Consider the following 26,107-nt stretch of genomic DNA (forward strand, 5'->3'; position numbering starts at 1 on the left):
AATTTGGTACTTTTAGTTCGACGACTTCCTCTTCTTTGCAGTTCTGCCAACTTCTGCACTGCCTTCTTATTTAATTTGTTCTGGTGTGCTTGCCGTGAGATGCTACGAGCATTCCAATTGGTTTGAACACCAATCTATTTACAAACACGCTCAAGTTATTAGACGTTCTGTTCGCTGAAAATATGTTTTGAAATTGAGTTAATTTTACATTCATTCATTTATCTTCTTACCGCTTCATCTGCTGTTGCAGGTTGCGGGGAGCTGGAGCCTATCCCAGCTGATTAAGGGCATGAGGCAGGGGAAACTCCGGATGCTGCACCAGTGCACCGCAGAACCACATAGAGACGCAGGCAAACACGCACACACTTATATATTACGGGCAATTTGGAATGGCTGAAGCACATGTTTTTGGAGGTGGGAGGAAGCCTCAGAACCCAGAGAGAACCCACGCGGACACCGGGAGAACATGCAAACTCCACACAGAGCAGGACAGGAACCAGGAACCACCCTGCTGTACGGTGACAGGGCTACCCACTGCACCACCCCTTGAGTTAATTTTTTATGACAAAAATGAAAAATTAGTCGGCTGGGATAGGCTCCCTCGTAACCCGCAAAGTACTTCAGATAAAAGGCTAAAGACCACGATCGTGTTATCTTCAAGCAGATATATGACTGGATTCAATTAATAGCAGTTGAAATTAGATGATCAGCAGAAAATTGCCATCTATGTCAGGAGTGTTATCGGTCCCTTCGTCCAATGCAGTGGAGTAGATTCAACAAAAGAAAATATGATTCATGGGTCCAGGGAGGATTTCTTATCCTCAGCTCTTACAGTCTAATTTTTCTGTTGTAGCATCACAGGAGGGGGCGAGGGGGCAGTACAAAAGAGAGACAGATCAGTCTTTGTTCAAGCTTCCTTCAGTGAGATTCCACCTTGAACCTGTGTTCACATACCTGGTGTATCGACCAAAAAGAAAACTAGAACCAAGGCAGTCAGAGACTGCAAGGTCCCGCGACACCCCTGAATTCAAAATTTTACCCTGACCTACTTTCATCGGTCTTACTCACACTAGCCTTCTCCACCGTCTTTCTATCTTATCCGGTTCCGCGGTGCACAAAAGTTAAATTTGACCTTGACCTACATTTCTCTAAGTCAAGGGCATAATCTCATTTTCATCCCCTTTGCCGCCCGAGTAATGTGCTTTTTGTTTCATCTTTCTATCTACAACGACTGCAAAGAGATTTGGTAAACTAACGGACGGATGGATGGACGGACGAACACACAAACACTGACAATTGCAATACATCACCTTCGTGGGATGTAAAAACGATGAATATAATACTGTGATGCCAACCTGTCCAGAAGAAGCCAATAGGTTGATGGTTGTCAGAAGCATCCATCCTCGACTTGTCTCCTCACTCTGGTTCACCTCCAGGAACTGGACTATAGCTCGACTTGCTGCCTCTGGAAATTTGATCGTACACACGCATACACACAGCGTTAACTAGATGGAGAGTGTAGTTTATATGTTTCATATGTAGTTTATATGCCTGCTTGTTGTGGCAGGTAAATGGTCTGCTGAAACAACAATGACTAAATAGTCTTCGTAGAATCACCATGTTTTTCTACAGTCCACACATGCAGGGGAATCACAAACCATTTCAACATCACATGCTGTTAAAAAAAAGATTTATCTTATTTTATATATTATATGGAAAATTAGAAAACTGTATTTCATTCTTCATAGCTGTTCTCTTCTTGGAAACCACACATTACATGTCCAGACAGAGGCGAGAGAGGCATGACAAAGATGGAGAAATAATAAACAGGAAGCTGAGTTCTTACGCAGTGTGTGTGTGTGTGTGTGTGTGTGTGTGTGTGTGTGTGTGTGTGTGTGTGTGTGTGTGTGTGTGTGTGTGTGTGTGTGTGTGTGTGTGTGTGTGTGTGTGTGTGTGTGCGTGTGTGTGCACTGCCTGTCAGTCTGGTAAACATCTTTCCTGTGGGAAAAACACAGTCCAAGCTGTCGTAACCATCAAGCATTGACGAGACAATGCTGGCTGACCTGTAGGCACAACTAACCTTTCATGGCAGATTCAACACACACTGCATTATTGATTAAACTGTAAGATCAACTGAGAAAAAAAAGCAATGGAAAGTTAGAAAACTCCAACAAACATGCAGAAGGGCAGGTTAGTTAGGCTTGTCGATCATATTTCAGAAGAACCAAACCAGTTATGGAACATAATTATCAGTGATGTTTAAAATTAGTTCTTGTTTCATCTCAACAGATCAATGTGTAAAAAAGTTCACCTGTGGATTTGTTCGAAGCTCTTCGTCTGATCTCGGTCACCATGAGTCGTGAGACCTGGGTGGTGAACTGCAGCAAGTCAGGGAACTTCTCCATCATGCTGCTGGGTGGTGCATTCCCAAACACCTGAGGAAGACACACACTTGTTAGAATTTTAAAAAAAATAACTACAAAAAGTATTTAAGACATGGTGACAAAATGGCTGCTAAAATACAGCCTACTGCAAAGACTATTGCCTTTATGACAAGGATTAACCTGCACAGATAACAGAAAGTCAATTTTTTATAAGCTATTCAAGCATTGTCTGGTTTAATAGCTTTTTAAGCCTCGAAGTCCTCACAGTGACACGCATCAATGCAGGGACAACAAGCCATCATCCAGATGGAGTTCAATTGGCTTATTCTCTCTCACTTTGTGCTGGCATTTCCTACCTTTACAGTCATAGAACATGCTGCAGAACAAACCCTTAGAGGAGGAGGGAGCAGATAAACTATACTTTGCACAACAACAAGTCATCGTGTACTTATTTGCACTGCAGGTCTGGAGTTAAAGAAACCCTGGAGCTTGGCGTCCTGCTGTCCATGGAGTCTACTTTTGTATTCCGACATGAATTATGCCACTTGTGAGTGAATCATGCTGGATAATTCGCTGACAAGTCAAGAGACCCTTAGCGATGCACTTCAGCCTGATGAGAACACTCAACAGGGTTGCTTCCAGGAGCAGTTACCACAACAAAATGGCATATATAGATCAAGAACATAAATAGAGCAATCATTTCACGTTATGCATTCCTTTAATTTTTAATAGATAAATCTTCACATATTCATACTTCCTTGTGTGACCTTACATTCAGTCTATCGTCATCAAAGCCCTTCGTATGATTACGCCCTCTTGCTATTTAAACATTTAATGCTGGAACAATTAAAGTTTGTCAATTTTCACATTTGGATATGTCTTAATATTTGCGCAGGGATACATATTAAACAAAAAGTAATACATTCAAGTACAGCTCTTCATTCAGGTTTGTGGTTTTAACTGTCCACACCCATCTGTTTGAAGACGCGTCACTGAACTCTTAAAAATAATTGCATGATTTTCTCACCACCTGACATGAACAATCAATACTTGTAAGATTTGGATTTTTTTAAGGTGCTTGAGTCTGATTTACCATTTTGAAACCACAACTGAACTGCTTTTATATTCAGAGTAAATACAGGGTTACATACAGTATGGCTGGGTAGTGACACCTGACTAAGATCCTGAACCAGAATACTATTTTTTCTACAAAAAATTTAGTTTAATATCAAAAAGGTCTACAATCAGTTCCAAATAAACTGAACATTGACACAGTGCATGAGATCACTATCTTATAGCCTATTCTACTTCCATATATGTCTACCAGATGCGTATTTGACAGTATTGAGTTTATCAAAGTTATTAGTGATCCTGTTGATCCCAGTCTGCCCACATGTCATCAGATGTAGCTCAGAGTCTCCTGAGCTGAACTCCAATTGTTAACATACCTGCTCAAGTCAACAGGTTCATTCCAACCACTTTTAACTGCGGACTATTGAAACACAATCTGGGTGGTGTTGCATCAGGTGTGTATGGAAAGGTGTGGTTAGCACAAGATCATGGTTCAAAATAGTTCCTGTGTGGAATTAAATGAGGTCATACTATCCATTCATAGTTAAGTTGTTGTTAGGGTACAATAGTTATACTAGTAGAAGAAGGAAAGCATTTTCTTTAACATATATGTACAAAAACACAGAATTAAATCTGTAATCAATAGTTCCTTTAACCAAATTGTCATTTTATGGCTCTTATAGAATTGACATTTTCAGAACTGCTAAATACTTTAGCAGTGTTTCTGTGTTCCGATCGCCTCCAGTGCTCCTATCACACCTGGCCTGACTTACTCTGTTGAACACCGGAAGCATCATGTAGAGCTTTTCCTCCTGCTCCTTCTGGGTCATATGACGAGGAGGGTGGCACAGTTCAGAGAAGAGGCGCCGCAGGTGCATCAGGCCCAGTGCGTTGTCCTGGGGGCTGCACTCCTCCTGCCGCGGCCGCCCCATGATCCTCTTCACCATGTTCATCTTGCACGGCTTTGTCAGACCAAAGGCGGTCCTGCAGATGGAAGAGAAGGAATTTAAGAAATGTCACACTTTGATTCAATTATGTGTGTGTGTGTGTGTGTGTGTGTGTGTGTGTGTGTGTGTGTGTGTGTGTGTGTGTGTGTGTGTGTGTGTGTGTGTGTGTGTGTGTGTGTGTGTGTGTGTGTGTGTGTGTGTGTTTCAGAGTCACAGAGTCACTGCTTTGGAGACTTTGTAACAGAGATGCTCATCAATCTCAAATTCAACTTTTCTTTCCAGCAGCCTCACTGATAGTGTCTGTTGCTCAAGGGCACTTTAATGGTGGGTGAGAAACCAATTCTCACTGATTTTCACATCATAGTATTTAGTGACAGTGTATTTTATATACACGAGTCATGAGCCTCTAGGACTGCTTTACATTAGAAACAGAGATGGAAATAATCATGTTTTGTTAATTCAGACAAATAGCCTCAGACGTTTGTGACATGTTTCTTTCATGTTAATATCACACTGATGTGTCTCCAAGGGCAGTCAGTGGCACACAAACCTCTGCCAAGGCTAAACAGTCCCTTTTAACTAAATTATATCTAGTACAAATTCCAACAAGACATTTGTAACAACAAAATGCTGGCCCAACGGTACTTCCAAAAGAAATGAATGGATCAGCACAGTTATCTGGTTCTGCTAATGGTGCCTTCTTTGGCACGCCAAACTCTTCCACACAGTGGAATGAAAATTCATTGATTAGTTTATGCATTATTGATAGAACGTTATCAAAATAATGCTAAAGGAGGGGGAAAACTTTAATGAAACCACTTTTATCCACAGCTACTGCTAAATCTAATCAGGTAATAAACCAAATACTGACCTGAATAAATTAAAGATTAGAAAAAATAGATTTTATATCCAGTAATCACTGACGGTCAGCTCGTATGCAGAAACAGGCCTACCCTCTGTGTAATCCATAGTTTATTCATGTCAATGAACTTGAGGCCCATGGAACCAAAGTACTGTATGGTACATACAGTAAATCCACCAAGGTTTATACAGGGCTTTAATTCACGGCTTACTTTGAAGAGCTAAAGGCAACAATTTGGGTCTTAAGTTTTTGACAAATTGCTTACACTGTACCTCAGCATACAATATGGATCACAAATATTTTCCCTTAGGAGGTATGTCAAAGTTTCGGTGTCCTCCTTTCGTGTCAGACAGATCACTGGAAAGGCTCTAAAATGAAGAATGACCAAAGAAGTGTCTTCTTTCAAAAAGCATTACTCTGCGTCACGTTTTTACAGTGAATTTCTTGACACCAAAGACATGTTCTGCAACTGCTTCTTCACGTCCACTTTTAAGTCCTGGTTGAAACGCACTTGTGAAGTATCTACCTTCCCTCAGCCACTTATGTTAAGTCTAAACATATTTGGATTGAATCCAGCCACCCCCAAGGCAAGACGCCCATCTAGACAGGCTCATTTACACTTGTCAAACTCCTTTACCTGTCATTGGTATGTACATAATAGATTGTATTACTGTCATGTCACAAAGACTCATGCTATGGAAATAGTAGCACTTTAAAGCATTTTGTTCACTTGACTTCATGTAAAAAAAAATTAGATATTGCTTGGGGCTGCTTCTCTTTGCTGTTAGCTCTATGTGTTATCTCTTTATTAAATGAATGAACAATATTCTCTTCTTGTGTCTAAGTTGCACAAACTTAAGATTGCAGTGATATTCTCACTCACAACAAGAAGATACATACAGATTTAGGTTCCATTCAATGGCCTTTATATATTTTTGTATATTTTGTAAACACACAATATTTGCTGAATAAAATCATTCTCCAATATGGACACAAGTCACAGATTTGATGACTTTTTGATGTTTCACCATTACCAGACTAAACAATGAATTCATACATACATTATAATATGGAGTATGCTGTTCCATGATATTACTGATGGCTGGACATATTATTCGAGTTCCAAGAGGTCTGTCCTTTATTCTTCTCCTTTTCCTTTCGGCTTTTCCCTTCAGGGGTCGCCAAAGCGAATCAGTTGCCTCCATCTAACCCTGTCTTCTGCATCCTCTTCCCTCACACCAACTACCTTCATGTCCTCTTTCACTACATCCATAAACCTCTTCTTTGGTCTTTCTCTAGGGCCTCTGCCCTTTATTCAGTAGTATATTATTCAAGGACTGCTTTGCCATGACTGGCATCTGAATGAGTCACCTCTACCTTAACTTCTTGCTTTTCATTTCTTCAAGGCTTGTCAAAAATAAGTGAAAAGACATGTAATGGCAGGGGCATGTTTTATTTTGATTTCAAGAAAATAAGAAAATTGGTGTCTGTGCCGCTAACAACATTACTTAAAACTGAAGACTCATTCTGCCCACATAGCGGTGATGTGGTCTGTGTGTACTAAAACTAAAAAAGAAATCAAATAAAATTCAATTAACTTTCACCGGTATACTTTTGCTTCGTTCCATGTAAACAAATCTAGATGACTTTATTCAATACAGAGATCTACCTCCATCTGGATGACTGACAATCCTCCATAGACATCTTCTGATATACCATTCTTCATATAGTTAGTCAGTTTAGGTATTCAGTATATTAATCAATTATACAATTCATCATTAACTTATTTGTCAATGTTGCAATTTGCGCTTAACTTTAGATTTTTATTCCTGCAACCAGTTACTATGGAATTTTTATCAGTAATTACATTATTAAAAGTTAATTATATTGTTATTAAATTAGGGATCTTTCATTTTTAAAAATGTATGTCTAAACAAGTCTTCATCTTCATGCAACCAACCTTTCATTCTGCGTAGCATTAATAAAGATTAAATCAATCAAATCTATAAATTATTTGGTTCCGCAGAAAAATGCTGTTTGTACCAAGTGTTGGTCATCTTCTGTAATGAGTTTACACTTCTTGAGGTCTAAAGGTATTTTCTGTAATCAAAGAGTTGCTGTTTAACATAGATATATTTAAAAAAAAGAATTATTGAATTTTTTATTTACATTAGTTCAGATATATTTACTTTAGAATCATATTCTCAAAACATTTCCTCAGAAAATAAACATAAACAGGTACAGTATTATGTTTGATGAATCTCACACTCGTTTTAGGCACATGGTGTGAGACAAAAGAAGTGAGTCAAGACCTGAAAGGTTGAGGGTTTGACATTTACAATTCAGCCTGTGCTGGCAGTGATCTCCTCACAATGCAGTGTCTACTAACCACCAGCTCTGTCTACCTAAGATAAAGCATTAGACCAACGTTACAGTATAAATCCTTCCAAAACAACAAAATCCTACCACTGCCTGCTGCAGACGCTGATAGTTTGGTTGAAAATATATATTTTTGTAAATATAGTTCTGTCTTTTACTTTCTAATATGAAATTTAATTCACATGTGTCTAAACAGATTTTTTTTTCTTTGCTGGATTTACATGTGAAAATGTAAATCCAGTACTATAATGAAAGCTACTGAAGGTCAAAGATACAGTACATTTTCATTATATTAAAAGGCACAGCTTTTCAAGGATTCAAAAATAAGATTTTTTTATATTCACTGAGAACACTTCTGCTGGACCTTCACTCCATTTATTTTGCAGAAAATTACGGTAAATCTTTTCAACCGTAGGATGTTACAGGGCAAGGTCTGCTAGATTACACTGTGGAAAACTGCTTAAACTGAATTTAAACTAAAATTCAATCAAATTTTTCAGCCTGAAAAACTACTCTGCACTATGAGTGTGACTGAAAAGATATACCAAAGGCAGTTGTTGAGAATGGTTATAACTGACTGTATGCTGGCAAGCATTCATTGGTCTAGGTGACCGAGTTAACCTCATCCATCACATGTTACAAAAGAGAGCTGTAACCACTATGTGATAAACAAATTCCACTACAGACTGTGACAGTCAACAGTGAATTTGTTATGGTAAGGACAGTTCTTTCAGGTGCCGAAAACTATTCGGTGTAAATATGGCTCAAATTATGAATTTCACCACATCCACTTTGGTATATCTTGTTCAGATTGTAAGGATGAGCAGAGCTACTCTCTGCACTGCAGTAGCCTGATCAACTCACTGCACTGCTGACATGCTTCCTCTTCGTGGGTTGACAAATACTGTTTTTGTTCACCACTTCTCTTTCACAACATTGTAATCCATCTCAAATGATCAAAATTCTCTTCCATAAATAAAACAACAAATCCTCAACTGAAAAAATAGGCAGATTACAAGACGGAAGCAATGGTAATAATGGAAAGTTTGAGAAAAAGCCACAGACCCTCTGGACACTTGGCCAAGCCAATACACCAGCACGGGGGTTATGCAGTGATCAGGATGTACTGGCCGAAGCAATATCAGCAGAAAAGTCAGTCCTTAGCTGTTGGCTAAAGTGGAAACTGCACTGAGGCACAGACTACACTGTTGAAAATCTGCCGATCAAGGAGAAAATGTAGCTTTCTGTCAGAGATTTACAATCCAAAAGCAGAAGTGGTTCCTCTGTGGTCAAGCACACACAAAGGATGGAAACTAGTGGGAGCTTCTTCAGGAACATGACTTTAAGAGGGTGTCTGGTAAACTGGGCAAAGCTTAATATATAATGATCACTGACTTAAATAATTTCTTACACTGTATTCGAGATGAACCCAGCCATCTATCCTTCCCAATATGATGTACTGGGCACTGTGCAACAGAGATCAACTGCAGCAGACAGGACTGCTGAACATTTGAATTGGAGCACAGCAAGGCTGTGACCACAAACTGGGGCAAACACATGTCATTCGAATCAGCATAAGGCTGAGCTGGAAAATCAACAAAAGGAGAGGCAGTGATCCACAGTTAAAAGCAGGATTACAGCTCACTCCACCTATTTGGTAAGCAGTGAGTGTCACAACAACACAGAACCCAGCTTGAGAGGTTGTCAAAGGTTCTTTTTGCAATAGGCTACAATGTGGACTTGATTAATAACCCCCATACAAATATTTTTTCTAGATGACACTGCAAACTCAACAAAGTCATTCAAGTTCAAATACTTTTGCATTGATGGAAGCTGATAGAAATCACATGTTTTCTATGAGATGACTGGAGTCGTTTGTCCTGCACCTCTATCATCAACCTCACTTGGTCTGCCAACCAAGCCTTGGTCAAAGTCTGGACAGATCTTCTGCCAGTGTCTTTCTGTCAAATAATCAAACATAGTTTTGTCAGTCTTGTGATAAGACATTTATCCCTGGCAACCAAGAACTGGTTGTAAAAATACACATTTTGTTGTTAATAGTGGCTGGAAACAGTTTGTAGTTGTATTATTATTATACAATTTCCTCCGGAATGAATAAAGTATGTATGTATGTATGTATGTATGTATGTATGTATGTATGTATGTATGTATCTATCTATCTATCTATCTATCTATCTATCTATCTATCTATCTATCTATCTATCTATCTATCTATCTATCTATCATTGTCACACTCTGGCAGTACAGCTGTATTTCAAGTGAAGAGTTATTAAAATTAAACGATTTTAAAAATATAACATTCAAATATCAATTTCCATCCCATCACCTGTTGAGAATAACTTTTGATAGTCAATCATGATTTTCAAAATTCTACTTCATCCATACATCCCTCTATCAAAATAACTTTAGGTCTTAATGGACCTTTCCTTCTTCCTACAATTAATCCAATTGCAAGTAGGGCAGATTTGATACCCAGAGCACAACATCATGATCACTGATTTAAAGTCAATGATAACCCTAACCCTAACCTTTTAGAGTAGACACGGAATTTTGTGCATTCCCCACCATTCCTGTTATGGCAGCCATTAAACAGCCTAAACCATGTCTTGACTGGACCAAAGGAAAGGAATCAATGGCATCAGTGGAATTTTAACTCCCATGCAGTGGGGAACTGTGTTGGGTTTCTTGGCCAGTCATTTCCAGAGCATTCTCTTTAGGCAGATGCCAGCTTCAATGAACATCTCACAGCGTTAGCGCTAACTCCTGGGAGATGAGGGCAGACCGTGCCCTGGAAAAGCCCACCTCTTCAAAGCTTTGTGTGGTTGTTTCTCTGGATAAAGTGATGTAATCACAGAAATATCTTCTACTTGACAGTTTATGCAGGGGGTGAAAGCTGGAGAACTCCACAGAGAAGAGAAAACTGGGTTGACAAAAGCTTTGAGATAGAAACAAATTTGTAAGAAGAAATGCAAATTTGGGTAAAAAAAAAAAGAAAGAAAGAAAAGAAAAACAAAGAGAAAAACTAATGTAGTCATCACCCATGGTAAAGTATCTCCTCTGCAAGCCATTGAGACACATAATAACCCTTTAGATAATTCTCTTTGTTGGCCAACAAGTCACTAGAAAAAAAGAAAAATGTCTGACACCCTAAGACATTTTAAAGAGATCAGTAATTAGAAGGGGGTGGAGGCATCTGGCATAAAGAGTGACAACTTTAAAATGGAGTAGCTTCTAACAAGAGCAGCAGGTCTTTGATCACCAGCTGATAACATGACCTATATGAGCATAAGACAAGCTAGAAGAACAGGAAATTATGTCATAAACAAGTCCAGACAGGACCGGAGATGACGGCATTCTCACTGGACATCTACTTAACTTTAGTAAACAGGGCAGTGCCATCAACACAGGTTTCTAGTGACACATGATGGCATATTCTACATGTGATCAGTTCTCTAAGGATTTTTGAGGAATAAACAACATTTAATATAATGACAGTTTCAGTGCATCAGTTAATGAGACTAGGCGACATAAAATTCTCAAAGATGAGTATGACTCATTCAAAAGGTTTTGGTGCCTTGCCAGCATAATTTCATTAATAAGTTTGCTTCATTATGAGAAGGTATCCTATTCCAAAATGACCAACAACATATGAAAATAAACAACAAAAACAAAGACCTGAGCAAGTGAGTTGCTGGAGGGGCAAGAAATTTTGGAAAAATCTGGAAAAAATGGATGTGGGAAAGAATGAGTATTAATTATAAAATTATTATTGAAGGTATGATTATTTCATATCACTGATATTGCTGGAGACGATAGGAACACACATCTATTCTGAAACTAAAGCATTCCTTTGTTTGTGTTTTTATGACACATTGCAAAATTAGGAAAACACAAACTCCAATTTCAAAAATTCCTTGAAATTTTCTATTGAGATTAAAAAAAATTCTGAAATCATTCACTATTGGAAGTGGTGTTGGCAATTCTGATATATCAGTGAAGAAATCTTGGGATTTACATAAAAGTCTCCGATAATTGATATTAGTACACTACTCTTTAAATTTTGCAACATCAACACGGACAACTGAACAACTTAACAAATAGATAAGGGCAATTGTTTGCAGAGCTGATAATGCAAAATTCCTTAAATGTGAATCAAGAGTCTGTTGGGATCTTGAATGCAGTATTGTTAACCCTGCGTGTAGTCAGCCAAAACATGTGTTTTTGATTTGTTTGGTTTTCTTGCTGTGAATTAGTGGCATATTTGATGTTGATGTGATGTTTGCTCAGCCATTATTTAAATCACCTTTAAGATATCATAGTAGGTTACACTCTTTGTACACCCAAATCGGGTTTTGAACTGAGATTCAAAATTGTGAACAGGAACTAGACACTAGAAACTAGACTCTGCCATCATTAACACCAAAAGCAACAAAATGACCCATTCCAAACAGACAAATCTGGAAGAGGACTGTACCATCCTTACATTATCACAGCTATATTAAAATATTTTCTTTGACAAAATAGACTCAAGTATTACACAAAAGAAATCCAATCAAATAATCAGTATCTATCTCTATTTATCTGCTACGCAGATAAACAGGGGATATGACAATAGAAGGAACTGTATTCTTTTATTTTATTCAGCACATCATGGCTCAAAAGACATGGCTCAAGGGATTTTATTACACATACAGAAGCTCTGACTGTTGCATCCTACACTGCTCAACAGTGGTAGAGATGGTAACTGAAGACTACTGCACTCTGTCGCGCTGAATGGAAACATCCACTAAAGTACTTCAATACAAATTTTATATGCAGAATGAGACTGACACCTACAAGAAATAATTTACATCAAAAATAATCACTTAAAGAGATTACACTATCCACCAAGGTCAAGCTCTCCAGTTACAGTAAACAAATTCATGGTCACCGCGGAAACAAGCTCAGCATCCCTTTTTTTAATTTATCCCTACCTGCTGTTCTCTCTGCGCTCTGCCAGCATCTCAGCTCGTCAGCGGCAGAAAAGAAAAGAAAAATATTCCCCGACAAGGTGTTATTTCTCTCATAAGGATGCGACGACAGTGCTGTCATGCCTTCCTCTCACGGCAGAGTGAAAAGAGGAGAGGCTGAGCTTGGAGGCATGGCTTGTCTTCATTGGCAGTACCAGGGGCTTTGCTCACCAGCCAGTGTATTGTGTGCATTGTGTGTGTGTGCGTGTGTGTGTGTGTGTGCGCGCGCACGTGCGTGCGTGTGTGTGTGTGCGTGTGTCCTTGTACGTGCGTGTGTGCGTGTGTGTGTGGCCTGCTGGGACTGGCACAGCTGATCCCCCCTGACACCGGGTGGGGTGCACAATGCTTTGGAGGAAGAGGAGTGGTGGCTAATGTGTGGAGCAACTATGGCCGTCATGGCAAGAGGAACAAACCATTTAGATCAGAAAAAGGGGGAGCTTGCATTACCCATAGTAGTGAGCGGGCACCATTAAAAATTAATATGATAAGAATTTAGGGATCACAATGTGCAGGCTCAGTGGGTCCACATTAACTTTGCATTATTATAATGTCAGACACATAAAGGAATGGAACAAGCTGTCTCAGGAGTTGTCTCTTCACATCACATTTTCACATTAGAAAACTGGCATAATGATGTCAGATGTATTTTTTAGTGAAACTTATATCGTAATTTCTATATAAGCTAATTTGCTTTCAATCAATATTGTGGACATATTACATACCAAGGGTGAAACAATCATTAATTCAATAAGTTTGAATATTTTTAAATTAGAAAATTTGCTTCTTGATTATTTTTGAGCATCCTTGTGCTACTTGGAAAAAACAAGACATCTTAAGATGTCACATTGTGCTCTAGGGAGCTGTAAGGGCCATTTTGCTGTATTTAAAGAGCAAAACATTGTAAATATTCCACGGAATAAAAACTGTCAGAGTAATTGAAACTCTAGTTCACTGAGAGGTGAGTTTCCTGTAGTGGTACACTGGGCCATATGGAAATTAGACCAGCATGGATGCACATCGTCTACCTCATTGAATGAAGTCTGCTATAGAGTCTCCTATTCAACACCAGCAGTATGGATGACTATACACTCCAAGGGGAAAACAACCCTCCAGAAGCTTATCTGTAGTTAAAAGAGATGAATTGTGTTATTTGAGCCTGAGTGCTTTTCAGGAGTTTGACTCACTAAACTTGCTGTGTAGTATGGATTGACGATGGATTTTAGCTCTTTTCTGCCTAAAACCGCACATATTACCTCTGCAAAGGATGTTACGTATTCATCTGAGCATGTTTCCCACCACGATTACAGAAAAACCAGAATGGGGTGGGCCAAAGAAGACCCCATTAAATTTGGAGGATATCCAAAAGCACAAGATGGATTCACAAACTCATTTTGCCTTTCATTTCGGACTGGGTTATGGGATGGCGACTCATTCCCTGCTCAACAGAGTAGTGCTGGTTGAGCCAGCTAGACAGTGGATGAAGAGAGGGAGCGCAGCAAATATGAGATACAAAATTATTTTCTGAAAGTTTAATAGTGGTTACAGCGCAAATAAATGCGCCCACACCTCAGAGCAAACCTGCAGGAAGGCACCATGTTGCTGCTGTTTGTGTGAAGACAGAGGAGAGCAGAAAGAGGAGAGCAGAAAGACAGACACAGCTATTCAAAATGACCACTGTGTTACTGGTATCATGGCCGACCTCACATCATACACCACAAGAGCTGCCAATCTACAATCGAACGGCTGATGCATAAAAACTAACCACCACAAAATAGTAACAACATCAATTAATAACAAAAGAGAAAACTGAAATAAACAGGGTTTCTGGAGATACTGCCAAGCATTTCGATTGTGTCATAAGTGATGATTAAAAGCTTCATTTTCGCTCAGAAACCTTTTGACTTTGGAACTGCATCTAGTTGTGTGGTGGTAGTAGTATTGATCATCTAGTAATAGGAGAGTGAACAAGAGACATGTACACTCCAGGTGGACTGCATATTTTGGACAAAATCCAATGGTTTGACAATCTGACATTACACTATTGAGAGAACTTATAATGTGGCAGCTGGTAATGACACAACAGTGTCTGTTTCCATTCATGATATGGGAAATTGAAAAAAAAAAAGGAAAATGTTTAGATAACATATAACTATTACAGGTTTATTCTTTTCCCAGAACAAATCAACTCTGTAATCCAACATCGAGTGCAAAAGAAATGAGAACAACAAAACTGCAAGTATGTAACTATTTGTGTACGTTTGTCATAGATCTTCATTACACATACGCAAAGCATTTGTGCTTACAACAGTATGTGTTGTGACACTGACAGTGGTGCTCTGGTGGCGCTTGTGACGTGCATGCCATTTCCCTGTGGGTTAATTAAGAATTATGCTCCTGGCTTTTTGATTGTACATTGTCTCGTCTCAAGAAGACTCCTACTGGCGAACTGAAACTGGAGTAAATATGGCAGGGCATCTTCAGCAAGAAACAAACCCACACACAAACACACACACACACACACACACACACACACACACACACACACACACACACACAAAAACACACATATTGTCGCTTTCTTTACAATGCTTTCTACATGACTTAAGCGAGATTACTTGCTTTACTGAGAAGGATGTAGGGGTTGAGCTGCTGTATTCACCAACTTTTAATATCTAGCTAGATCAAATTAATAACAAGTGCTACACAACTCACATTATTCACAAAGCTGCTCTGATCTCGAGACTGAACGTAATCTCAGATATTAATCTCGCTCTCTATGCTGAATAAAGCTTTGGTCTGATGCTATTTTATCAATATATTCATATTAATGTCTTTTTTTAAGCTGGCCTCAGGCACTCTCTTCAAAATGCACTTGTGGTATCTACAAGAAAGTTACTTTTGTATTTGTAGTCAATTAAAATCGCATACACAATCTCTGACGATGAATATTTTTTTTCTAAATTAGAAATACATTTATTATTGAGTAATTATTACAAAGAATCATTTCAAATATACTAACCCTTGCCAAACCCTTAAAACTTTATAAGGGTTGACACAGCTTTAACTATGTCTAAACCAATTGTTTCATAACATTCAGTCAGTCATAACAGTATAAGGACTCAACAATGTACATTAAATTTATAGAATCATACCACAGGTGGGGAACAAATGGAAGACAGGAAATCCAAAGGTCTGGAAACCCCGCCTCCACTTCAGCAGCTACAGCACAATTTGGACTGTAAATTCTATCTGGCCTATCTGCCTCTCTCTCTCTGCCTCTCTCTCTGTTTGCCTTGCCCTGTCTCTATCTCCAGTATAGTTTCTTTCCCACCCAACCGGTCAAGGCAGATGACCGCCCTCCAGGGTCTGGGTCCTGCCCGGAGTTTCTTCCTCAATGAGGGAGTTCTTTCGTGTTTTTTTTACTGCCTGTGGGTCTGAGCGGACTGTAATTTCATCTGAGCTGTATGTCGTGCATATATGGTACATTTGACAATAAAGTTGACTATGACTAATTGTAAATTATTTCATCTCCTTTGGGGTAGAAAAATTATGTAAATAACAAAAACAACAGATTTAAAAACAATCACAGTTGTTTGAATATAATAAAGCCTTCAATTTTTTTTATTCTGAACATATTTTTGTTCAATTCAATTTTATTTGTGTATTGAAAGTGTTATGAGTGGTGAGATGCATTTATTCAAAGGAGGGATCGAAAAACCAGTTATCACCAGAACTCAAGATTATGTTCTCTATGTGCTCATTTAGTCCTGCACAACAGTTCTCATCAATTAACTTATTTCTTCACCTGTATTGTTGAATTCATTATAGACAATTATTTTGTATATCACCTTCAATTTTTGAAACAAAAAAACATAAAATACCTAAAATCAGAATCTCTTGTTTGTAAAAGAAGTTCAAAAGAAGTTCAGTTTGCAGAAGCAGATGCAGCCCACAAATCAACAATTACATCAACCAGTCATACAGTTATTACACTAATTACATCTGATTACACATTAAAATAATTAGCAAATAAGTTCAAATATGATCAACAACAGAGCACAACCATTGCTGCTAAATTGGTATTTTGGTGGATGTTATTTCTCAGATAATGTTGCGTTACCACTGGTGAGTCTAATTACATCCCGCTTCATAGCTGTGATGTATTTTAATTGTCAGCGTTTGTGTGTTCGTCCGTTACTCTAGTCCGTTCATCCGTCCATCCGTCCGTAAGTCCAACAAATATCTTCGCAACCGTTGCAGATAGAAAGACAAAACAAAAAACACATTACTTGGGCAGCAAAGGAGATGAAAAAGAGACGATGACCTTGAGAAAACTCAGGAAGATGAGGGAGAAGGCCATGGTAAGACTGTAGGTCAAGCTACTGCTTTGATCTATGAAAGTAAATTAGCGCACTAGCTTTAATCTTTGACCTATGGAAGTAGGTAGGGGTAATATTTTGAATTCAGGGGTGTCGCGGGATGTTGCAGTCCCTGACTGCATTGGTTCTTGTTTCTATTTGAAATGGACAAATAAACGTTTAGTTTGACATCATTTAGAAATGTTTATTTTGACTCTGTTTGTCGGTTCCTAAATAAATTTCACTCAAGCTCAAGTTGAGATTCACTTTTCTTGGCGGTTTCTTCTTCTCACACTGGATGAGTACTGTACTAGGCCATGCACCGCCACCAACCACAGACGGTTCAAAATTAGAATTTCTTTCACACTAGAAAATGATGGGTCAGCACCATGCTACACCTGGAGGACTCACAACTAGTACGACTTCACACTTGTGACTACATATCTGTGTGTATGGTGATGTCTGATGGTCTCCATCGCCCTCAACCTCCTCCTCAAACAACCTTGAGCCAACAGTCAAGTAGCACCTTGTTACAACCAAGTAAGTGACAATGAAATAATGCTTGTCTTATTCTCTGCAGAAACACTAAAAGTTATACTATGAATTGAGTCAAATGCAAATACTGACATGTTTTCATATATTAAAATCTTCAGATTGCTAACACTAATAGCCAGCTTACAGCCATTAAATCAGACAGATTCATATTAAATAATTATTCAATATATGAAGGTGTCATTCATTATGAATGAACATCATCATGAACTTACAATTCCGTAATACTATGTCAAGTTGTAGAAAACGGTAATTTTTGTTCTATAATAGCTATTACATTCCACCTTATACTTTACTGTATACACATTTTCAGTCATTGTCTTTTCACATGCTCATGGCCTTAATTGTAATACTATTGTAATTACCTACAATAGCTAATTGAAAATATTTTCTTATAACCAAACAAAACAGCTCTCACATCGCTGTTGCTCATAGTAGCTTATGACACACAATTCAGTCATTTTCTACAGTAAGATTTTTTAAGGTCTCACTGGAAGGAAAAAAATAATTCTTTGTATCATTTTAATGACTGTCTGCATGAGTCAAATGCTAACAATCTCTGTATACTTGTAACATTTACAGAGGGTATGATGGTGCTGTAGGCAGGTGAAGCTATAAGGCTGCATGTGACATCTATTACATTAATTACGTCTGAAGTACCAATGACAGTTTTCATTGTTAAGAAAAGTATGTCACTGGAAATGATTGAGATGTTGCCTACAGCTGTTGTAGTTGTACAGCATTTCAGGATCAATTGAATGAACCGCAATACTACACATACAAATGTCTCAGTTATTCTACATATACTGAGGTGTAAAATACTGGTGAAGTCTGCTAACATTCTCTGAACAAATCATCACTGGTCAAATGTAATTTGAACTGCATCTTTGAGACAGTGTTGGCACTGGATGTGATCTTATTTCAAAGGAGAAGTTTACACAATGCTCAATCTGTACAAATGACAGAAACATAAAAAAAACATCAAATATGTCAAAGTAAATTTGTATACAGTGAACACATTTTTATCTAATAAACTTGCATTTTCAATTGTCTTACTACTATAGCCAACTAAAATAAAAATGTGCACAGCACCTTTCCCTTTGTTGCTATTACTGAGGAACAAAAACATCAGATTAAAAAAACCCACATTTCTATCATGTGATCAGGCTGGTACCTCACTATCCACCCTGCCAGGGGACTCAGTAATCGTTGCAAAAGCATGACACACATTTACAGTAATCATGTTAGTTAGTCCAGAGGACACTTTAGCTGCTACACAAGCAACCGGGCAGTCAGCCATGTAATCAGGAACAATGCACTTTCAAGGTGGCACACACATATGATTTAAAGTTACATACCAGAGGAGCATGAGTAAATAGAAACAGAAGAGCAGAGTGACAGAGCAGATTAAGCCAAAATAATCCAACAAAACACGCCAGTCATTTCGACTTTCCTCCCAGCAGACCTTGAGTGTTCCTGAGAGAAGACATTACATCAAACCTGCCCCTGCATTAGCATCACATTACCGGCATAAAGACGAGGAAATCCAGCAAGAAATGCCACCAACTGTAAGGATAGCCCAACTCACACCCACCAGCGTCCTCCTAGGTTGTTCCGAGACGATAATGAATCACGGGGAGAAGGTGTAAACACGCCGATTGAAAACACAACACTGTGGAAAACTTGTGAGGCATAACCGAAATGCTCCCGGGGAGCTGCGGTCCGATCCCGGGCAGCTGATCTCACTAGCACCGCATCAGAACCAACTGTCAAGCTACACGGCCTTCAAAAAACACACTGAAAATAAAGGAGCTGTTTTGTCTTTCATTAATAAGACTGTATGCGTCTTGTCTTTCTGTACGTTACTGTTGACATGTTAATATATATATTTTATTATTGCTGTGGGTGCAAAATGTCGATAAGAGGAGCTGATATGTTCCTACCTTCGCTAGCTAAGTCGCATGCTAAGCGGGTAGCTCAGCGCTAGCTAGCCGCTCCAGAGACCGCAGCGATCCGCCATCCACTTACCAGAAAGCGGTGAATTCCTTCGGCTACGACGCTGACGATAACCCCCGATAAGTCAGTTACGTTGGGCACTCCAAGTGCATCCATATGTCATAAACCATGTTTTACTCCCAAAGTGGTCACTGCTTCCTCTGGTTCCTTCTGGTAGCCATTTTTTCCTTAACATCCAAATAAACCCAGCTCTTCCCAGCCAGGTCGCAGCGCTGATTTTCCTCCACACAGCATCATCCTCCTCTCAGCCCCCAGCAGCGCCTCGTCCACGGGACAAGCGTGACATCTGTTGGAAATACGGAGGATGGCATCTGGGTTACGATTTCTGGGTCGCAAAAGTGAAAACATCGTCTTACATACGTTGTCATTCGTTTATGATATTGTTTGGTAATTCTATGTATACCTTTGTTGTTCAATCTGTGGATTGAAACAGAATGGAATCCATCCATCCATCCATCCATCCATCCATCCATCCATCCACCTATCTATCTATCTATGAATACTTTTCATTTAAACTTATTATACAGAACACCTGGAGTGTGTGCCGAGGTGTCCTTGAGCAAGGCGCCGTCCCCCTTTACAAGTTGCTCATTGGAAGCGCACCATGAAGGAGCTGCCTGCCACTCTTCCTCCCCCATCACTTGCATGCCCACAGGCATGTTTGTACAGTAGAGTTGTAATTTACTTTCGGGATTTATACAGTTAATAAAATTAAAAACAAAAAAAACAAATAAGATATCATAGTTCAGTTATACACTGCTCTGCCAAATAATCTAAAGACAATTGGTGTTTTTTGTTAGGCTTTGACATCACCTTAATGTAAAACTTTCATGGTTTATACTTTCTCCCTTTATTTGTTTGTTTTCTCTTCTTCACTGTGATATATATTAACAATTCTGTCAGTTTGTAAGTACCTCAGATTCAAACAATATCATCTCTTGCATGATCAATTCATACTTTGGCCAGGCCAAATTTCTGTGAATTTTCAATCTTTATTATAATCAATCAATCGTTCAGTCATTGATTCATCTTCTTCCACTCTGTCTGCCCCAGCGGGTCACGGGGAGCTGGAGTCTATCCCAGCTGGCTTTGGGTGTGAGATAGGGGAAACTCTGGGCGCGACACCAGTGCACCGCAGAGCCACACAGAGACAGACAAACACACACACATCCACTCATACCTATTGACACTTTGAAGACGGCCAATTAACCTGAAGCAAATGTTTTTGGAGGTGGGAGGAAGCCACAAACCCAGAAAGAACTCACGCAGACACCGGGAGAACATGCAAAATCTGCACAGAGCGGGACGCAAACCTGGATTTGTATACCATTTAATCACATGAGCAGACATTTCAAAGCATTTTAACAGACAGAAAAACCCAACAGGACCCTCCAGAGCGAGAATAAGCACCAGCAGTGGGGAAAAACTGCCTCATTGAGGAAGAAACTCCGGGCAGTACCCAGACTCTGAAGGGCTTCCATCTGCCTTGACCGGTTGGATGGGAGAGGAAACACAACGGGGACAGATATATGTGTTTTACGTCTTTCAGTATTTTGTACATACTTGTGAATTTTAAGTGTTCTTTTGAGATTTGTGACGAACATTCTCGAATCATGTAATTTGAAAATAGGGCGTTGCAGACCTTAGCTTATTTCTATGCACACAATCAATCCACTAAACTTGAAACAAGGGGAACCAGTGTTACATAAAAATATCAGACCCAAAGGATAATGCTTGGCAATGCTACACAGGCAGGTTGTTGTTTTTTGCATTCTGTATTAATTCCCAGATGTGCATATGAAGATTATTGAGTGCATTCAAGCAAAGCATGCCATCTTCCCAGTTACCTATTTACTTACACATGAAATATGCTATGATAATTTGTAGTCCAATGAAGAAATTTTGAAACATCACAAAACCTCTTCCAATGTGACATCACTTGCTGCAGGCCTACCAAGCAGGGGTGATGTGTTCTCCCCCTGAGTTAATCCTGTCTCACACTGTCAGGATTTATCCAGAGTTCTATGGGGTTCCAGTTTAGGGCTATTTAAAAGTGTTTGATGTTGGGTCATAAAATGCATAGACAGGGGATTTACTGTGCACATGCCATGCATAAGACATGGTTGTCATTCAGAGCTGTGAAGTCAGAGAGTAGGTTCTTTAGGCAAAACAGATGTTTTGTGAATACAAAACTGTGCAGTCACCAGGTAACCAAACTAACAAAATTTTGTCTGTGGTCTCACCTTGGAAAAAAAGAAAGTTTATCTATGGAAAAACATTTACTGCAAGTGAGTAGGGTGTGTTAATGTTACCCCAAAGTAACCTAATTCTATCATGACAAAAAGAAATTAAATGAACAAGATGGAACCATCACCTTATCGTGGTGGAGTGGTTTGTGTGCCCCAAGGATCCTGGGAGCTATGTTGTCAGAAGTCTGGTACTCCTGATAGGGTCACGCAAGGCAAACACGTCTCAGGTGAAGGGCCAAAGAATGGTTCAGACGACCCCATGAAAAATCGTAAAAGGGAAAAATGTGAATTTGCCCGTAGGGAGCCTGGGGCCCATGTTTGGAGCCAGGCCTGGACAGAGGGCCCGTCAGCTAGCCCCTCATAGTCAGGTCTGCCACAGAGCCCGGTTGGGCTCAGCCCGAAAAATTCAACGTATTTTTTTCCCACCCTGTGAACCCCCCACCCACCGGGCATATCAATGGGGTTGGTTGCGCTGCCACATGGGTGGCAGTGACGACAGGAGGTCATGACGGATCAGACCCAGGCAGCAGAAGCTGGCTTGGGAGACGTGAATGTCACCTCATTGGCGGGAAAGGAGCCGGAGCTTGTGTTGGAGGTGGAAAGCTACCAGTTGGATCTGGTGGGGCTTTCCTCCACGCACAGCCTTGTTTCTGGAACCAAACTTCTGGATAGGGGTTGGACGTTGTTTCACTCTCGAGTTGCGTCAGGCGTGAGGTTTGGGGATACTCACAAGCACCGCTGTGTTGGAGTTTACCCCGGTGGACGAGAGGGTCGCCTCCCTATGCCTTAAGGCTGTTGATTGAGCTTATGCACCAAATAGCAGCTCATTCAGAAGTCCCCGAATGAGGTCCTTCACGGGATGCCTGTAGGGGACTCATTGTTTTTTTTGGGGGACTTCAATGCACACGTCAGCAATGATGGAGACACCTGGAGGGGCGTGATTGGGAGGAATGGCATCCCTGATCTAAACCTGAGGGTTGTTATGTTGTTGGACTTCTGTGCTAGTCACAGATTGTTCATAACTAACACCATGTTCGAACACAAGGATGCTCATAATTATACCTGGTACCAGAGCACCCTGGGTCGGAGGTCAATGATCGATCTTGTGATCGTATCTTCTGACCTTCGACTGTGGGTTTTGAACACTTGGATGAAGAGAGGGGCAGAGCTGTCAACTGATCACCACCTGGTGGTGAGTTGGGTCCGTTGGCAGGGGACACCTTTGGATAGACCTGGTAAGCCTAAACGAGTAGTGCGGGTGAACTGGGAATGTCTGGAGGAGGACTCCATCCGCAAGTCCTTCAATTCACACTTCCGAAGGAGCTTCTCGTGAATCCCTGTGGAGGCTGGGAACATTGAATCTGAATGGTCAATGTTCAAAGACCTTGAGACCACAGCTCTCAGCTGAAGCTGCAGCTGAGAGCTGTGGTCTCAAGGTCTTGGGTGCCTCAAGGGGCGGTAACCCTCGAACACCATGGTGGACCCCGGTGGTCAGGGAAGCCATCCGACTGAAGAAGGAGGCTTTCAGGGGGTTGTTATCTCTGGGGACTCCTAAGGCAGTTGCAGGGGTATTGATAGGCCAGACGGACTGCAGCCTCGGTTGTGATGGAGGCAAAACAGCGGGTGTGGGAGGAGTTCGGAGAGGCCACGGAGAAGGACTTTCAGACAGCACCAAAGTTATTCTAGAGGACTGTTGGACACCTCAGGAGGGGAAAGTGGGGGACCTTCCAAGCTATACAGCAAGGATGGAACCCTGTTGACCTCGACTGAGGAGGTTGTCTGTTGGTGGAAGGAACACTTTGAGGAACTCCTGAATCCAACTACCCCAACTGACCCGTCCTCTGTTGCAGAGGCAGAACAGGAGGATGATGGGGGATTCAAATCAATCTCTCTGGGCGAAGTCACTGAGGTAGTTAAACAACTTCACGGTGGCAAAGCCCCAGGTGTTGAGGAGATTCCCCTGGAAATGCTAAAGGCTCTGGGTGCTGAGGGCCTGTCATGGCTGACACGCCTATTTAACATTGTGTAGAAGTCTGGGACAGTGCCGAAAGAGTAGCGAAAAGGGGGACCAGAGGGTGTGTGCCAATTACAGGGTCATTACACTCCTCAGCCTCCCTGGGAAAGTTTACTCCGAGGTGTTGGAAAGGAGGGTCCGCCTGATTGTCAAACCTCTGATTGAGGAGGAATAATGTGACTTCCGTCCTGGCCGTGGAACAACAAACCAGCTCTTTACTCTCACAGAGATCCTAGAGGGGGTTTGGGAGTTCGTGATTTTCATGGACAGGATATCAAGGCCTAGTTTTGGGTGAGGAGGGTTTATAGTTTGGTGGGCTGAGGATTGCATCACTGCTTTTTGCAGATGATGTGGTCATATTTGCGTCATCGGCCTGTGACCTGCAGGGCTCACTGGTCAGGTTTGCAGCCGAGTGTGATGAGGATCAGCACCTCCAAATCAGAGGCCATGGTCCTTAGCAGGATGCCGGTGGATTCTCTTCTCCAAGTGGGGAATGAGGTCCTTCCACAAGTGAAGGAGTTTAAGTAACATGAGGTCTTGTTCATGAGTGAGAGAACAATGGAGCATGAGATTGGATGAAGAATTGGGGGAGCAGGAGCGGTATTGCAGTCTCTTTACTGCACTATTGCCACAAAGAGGGAGCTAAGTCAAGAGGCAAAGCTCTCCATCTACCATTCAATCTTAGTTCCTACTCACCTATGGTTATGAGCAATGGGTCATGACGGAAAGAACGAGATCGCGGATACAAGTGGCAGAAATGGGCTTTCTCAGGCGGATAGCTGGTATCTCCCTTAGATATAGGGTGAGAACCACTGTCATTCAAGAGGAGCTCAGAGTAGAGTCGCTGCTCCTTTGCGTTCAAAGGAGTCAGCTGAGGTGGTGTGGATGCCTCCAGGGCACCTCCATAGGGAGGTGTTCCTGGCACATCCAGCTGGGAGGAGACCTTGGGGCAGACCCAGGACAAGGTGGAGGGATTATATCTCAGCCTTGGCCTGGGAACGCCTTAGGATCTCCCAGTCAGAGCTGGTGGATGTGGCCGGGGAAAGGGAAGTTTGGGTCTCCCTGTTGAAACTTCTGCCCCACGACCCGACTCCGGATAAGCAGTGAAGATGGATGGATGGAAGATAAAATGCATTGGTTTAGCAAATGTTAAATTAGATTTAAAAAGATAGGAAGTTAGCTTTTTGTCAGCCTGTACCAACATTAATGATCACTTGCAAACTCGCAAATACCTTAAATTAGTTGTTAGCTAAACTGACTGGTTTTGACTATCACAAACATAACACTGCACATCATCATGCTCCCATAAGTTCATTCTTTAATGTTGTGGTTGACTTGCATCGATGCTAATTTTAAATCAGAGCTCTTTTGTGTCAGGAACAGGAACAATAATATAAACGTGAAGAGCCAAACATATCATGAGTCTCAAACGTGGTAAAACTTACACTGTTCCAGCTACACAAACCTGAAATCTACAGGTTCAATACCCGTGTCAGACAAAATTTTCAGAGTGTGAACTGGCAGTGGGAGGTGCCAGTTCACCTCCCGAGCACTGCCGAGGCGCCCTTGAGCAAGTCACCGTCCGCTTTATGAGCTGCTCGTTTGGGGCCCACTGCTCTACCTCCCTTTCTCTTTCATCCCTCTTGCGTGTGTGTGTGTGTGCGTGCGTGTTTGTGTGTGTGTGTGTGTGTGTGTGTGTGTGTGTGTGTGTGTGTGTGTGTGTGTGTGTGTGTGTGTGTGTGTGTGTGTGACTGTCAGTGTATGCTAGAATTAACTAATAATTTCCAACAGGATTAATACAATTGATTACATTTACATTTAAAAGTCAAACCTGTAGTCTTTCTGAGATGTTTTCAGGAAAAAAGAAAAAAAAGAAAATAGAAATCCAGACAATTGCATTGTAAAAACAGCATCACTGGGAGGCAGCTGATGCATGAATTCAAGGTTTGAACTACAGTGTAACTACACAAGACAAACCCTGTGATCATAGAGGGGAGTGGAGAGAGGAGGGCGCAGAAAATAGAGGAGGGGACCGGAGCGAGGGGAGGAGAGGCGAGGAGGTTGGAGGAGAGGCGGTGGTCAGAAACCAGGAGGGAAACGTTAATCTCAGGTCTTCGTGACGCGCAACTCGGCGCACCGCACGAAACCCAGACGCTTCAAGGTAAGAAGACGTTCATCCGCTCGTTCCACTGACCTTGGAGGGTTTAAAGTGAAGCGGAGAGAGAGATTACTTGCCAAGATTGTG

At 40.8% G+C, this 26,107-nt stretch overlaps 2 protein-coding genes across 6 annotated transcripts in view; one reads left to right on the plus strand and one right to left on the minus strand.

The window, feature by feature from the left end:
• Window positions 1–19,760, minus strand: part of wdfy3 (WD repeat and FYVE domain containing 3) — an 87,531-nt gene extending 67,771 nt beyond the window's left edge. Inside the window, exons 1-4 of the mRNA XM_068310442.1 lie at window positions 19,612–19,760; window positions 4,229–4,439; window positions 2,312–2,435; window positions 1,356–1,465 (exon numbers count right to left, since the gene is read on the minus strand). Of these exons, the coding sequence (XP_068166543.1) occupies window positions 1,356–1,465; window positions 2,312–2,435; window positions 4,229–4,408 (414 nt within the window). The 5' untranslated portion in view covers window positions 4,409–4,439; window positions 19,612–19,760. The remainder of the gene's footprint in view (window positions 1–1,355; window positions 1,466–2,311; window positions 2,436–4,228; window positions 4,440–19,611) is intronic.
• A 6,140-nt stretch (window positions 19,761–25,900) lies between these two features.
• The window catches only part of LOC137591875 (phospholipid-transporting ATPase ID-like), a 35,255-nt gene continuing 35,048 nt past the window's right edge, over window positions 25,901–26,107 (plus strand). For 4 of the 5 annotated variants that reach the window (XM_068309846.1, XM_068309850.1, XM_068309849.1 and 1 more), the window contains exon 1: window positions 25,901–26,023. The gene's annotated coding sequence lies outside the window, so the exon portion shown is untranslated. The remainder of the gene's footprint in view (window positions 26,024–26,107) is intronic. The other variant, XM_068309847.1, reaches the window with a different exon arrangement.

This window comes from Antennarius striatus, chromosome 3 (assembly GCF_040054535.1).
Source record: "Antennarius striatus isolate MH-2024 chromosome 3, ASM4005453v1, whole genome shotgun sequence".
Taxonomy (NCBI): domain Eukaryota; kingdom Metazoa; phylum Chordata; class Actinopteri; order Lophiiformes; family Antennariidae; genus Antennarius; species Antennarius striatus.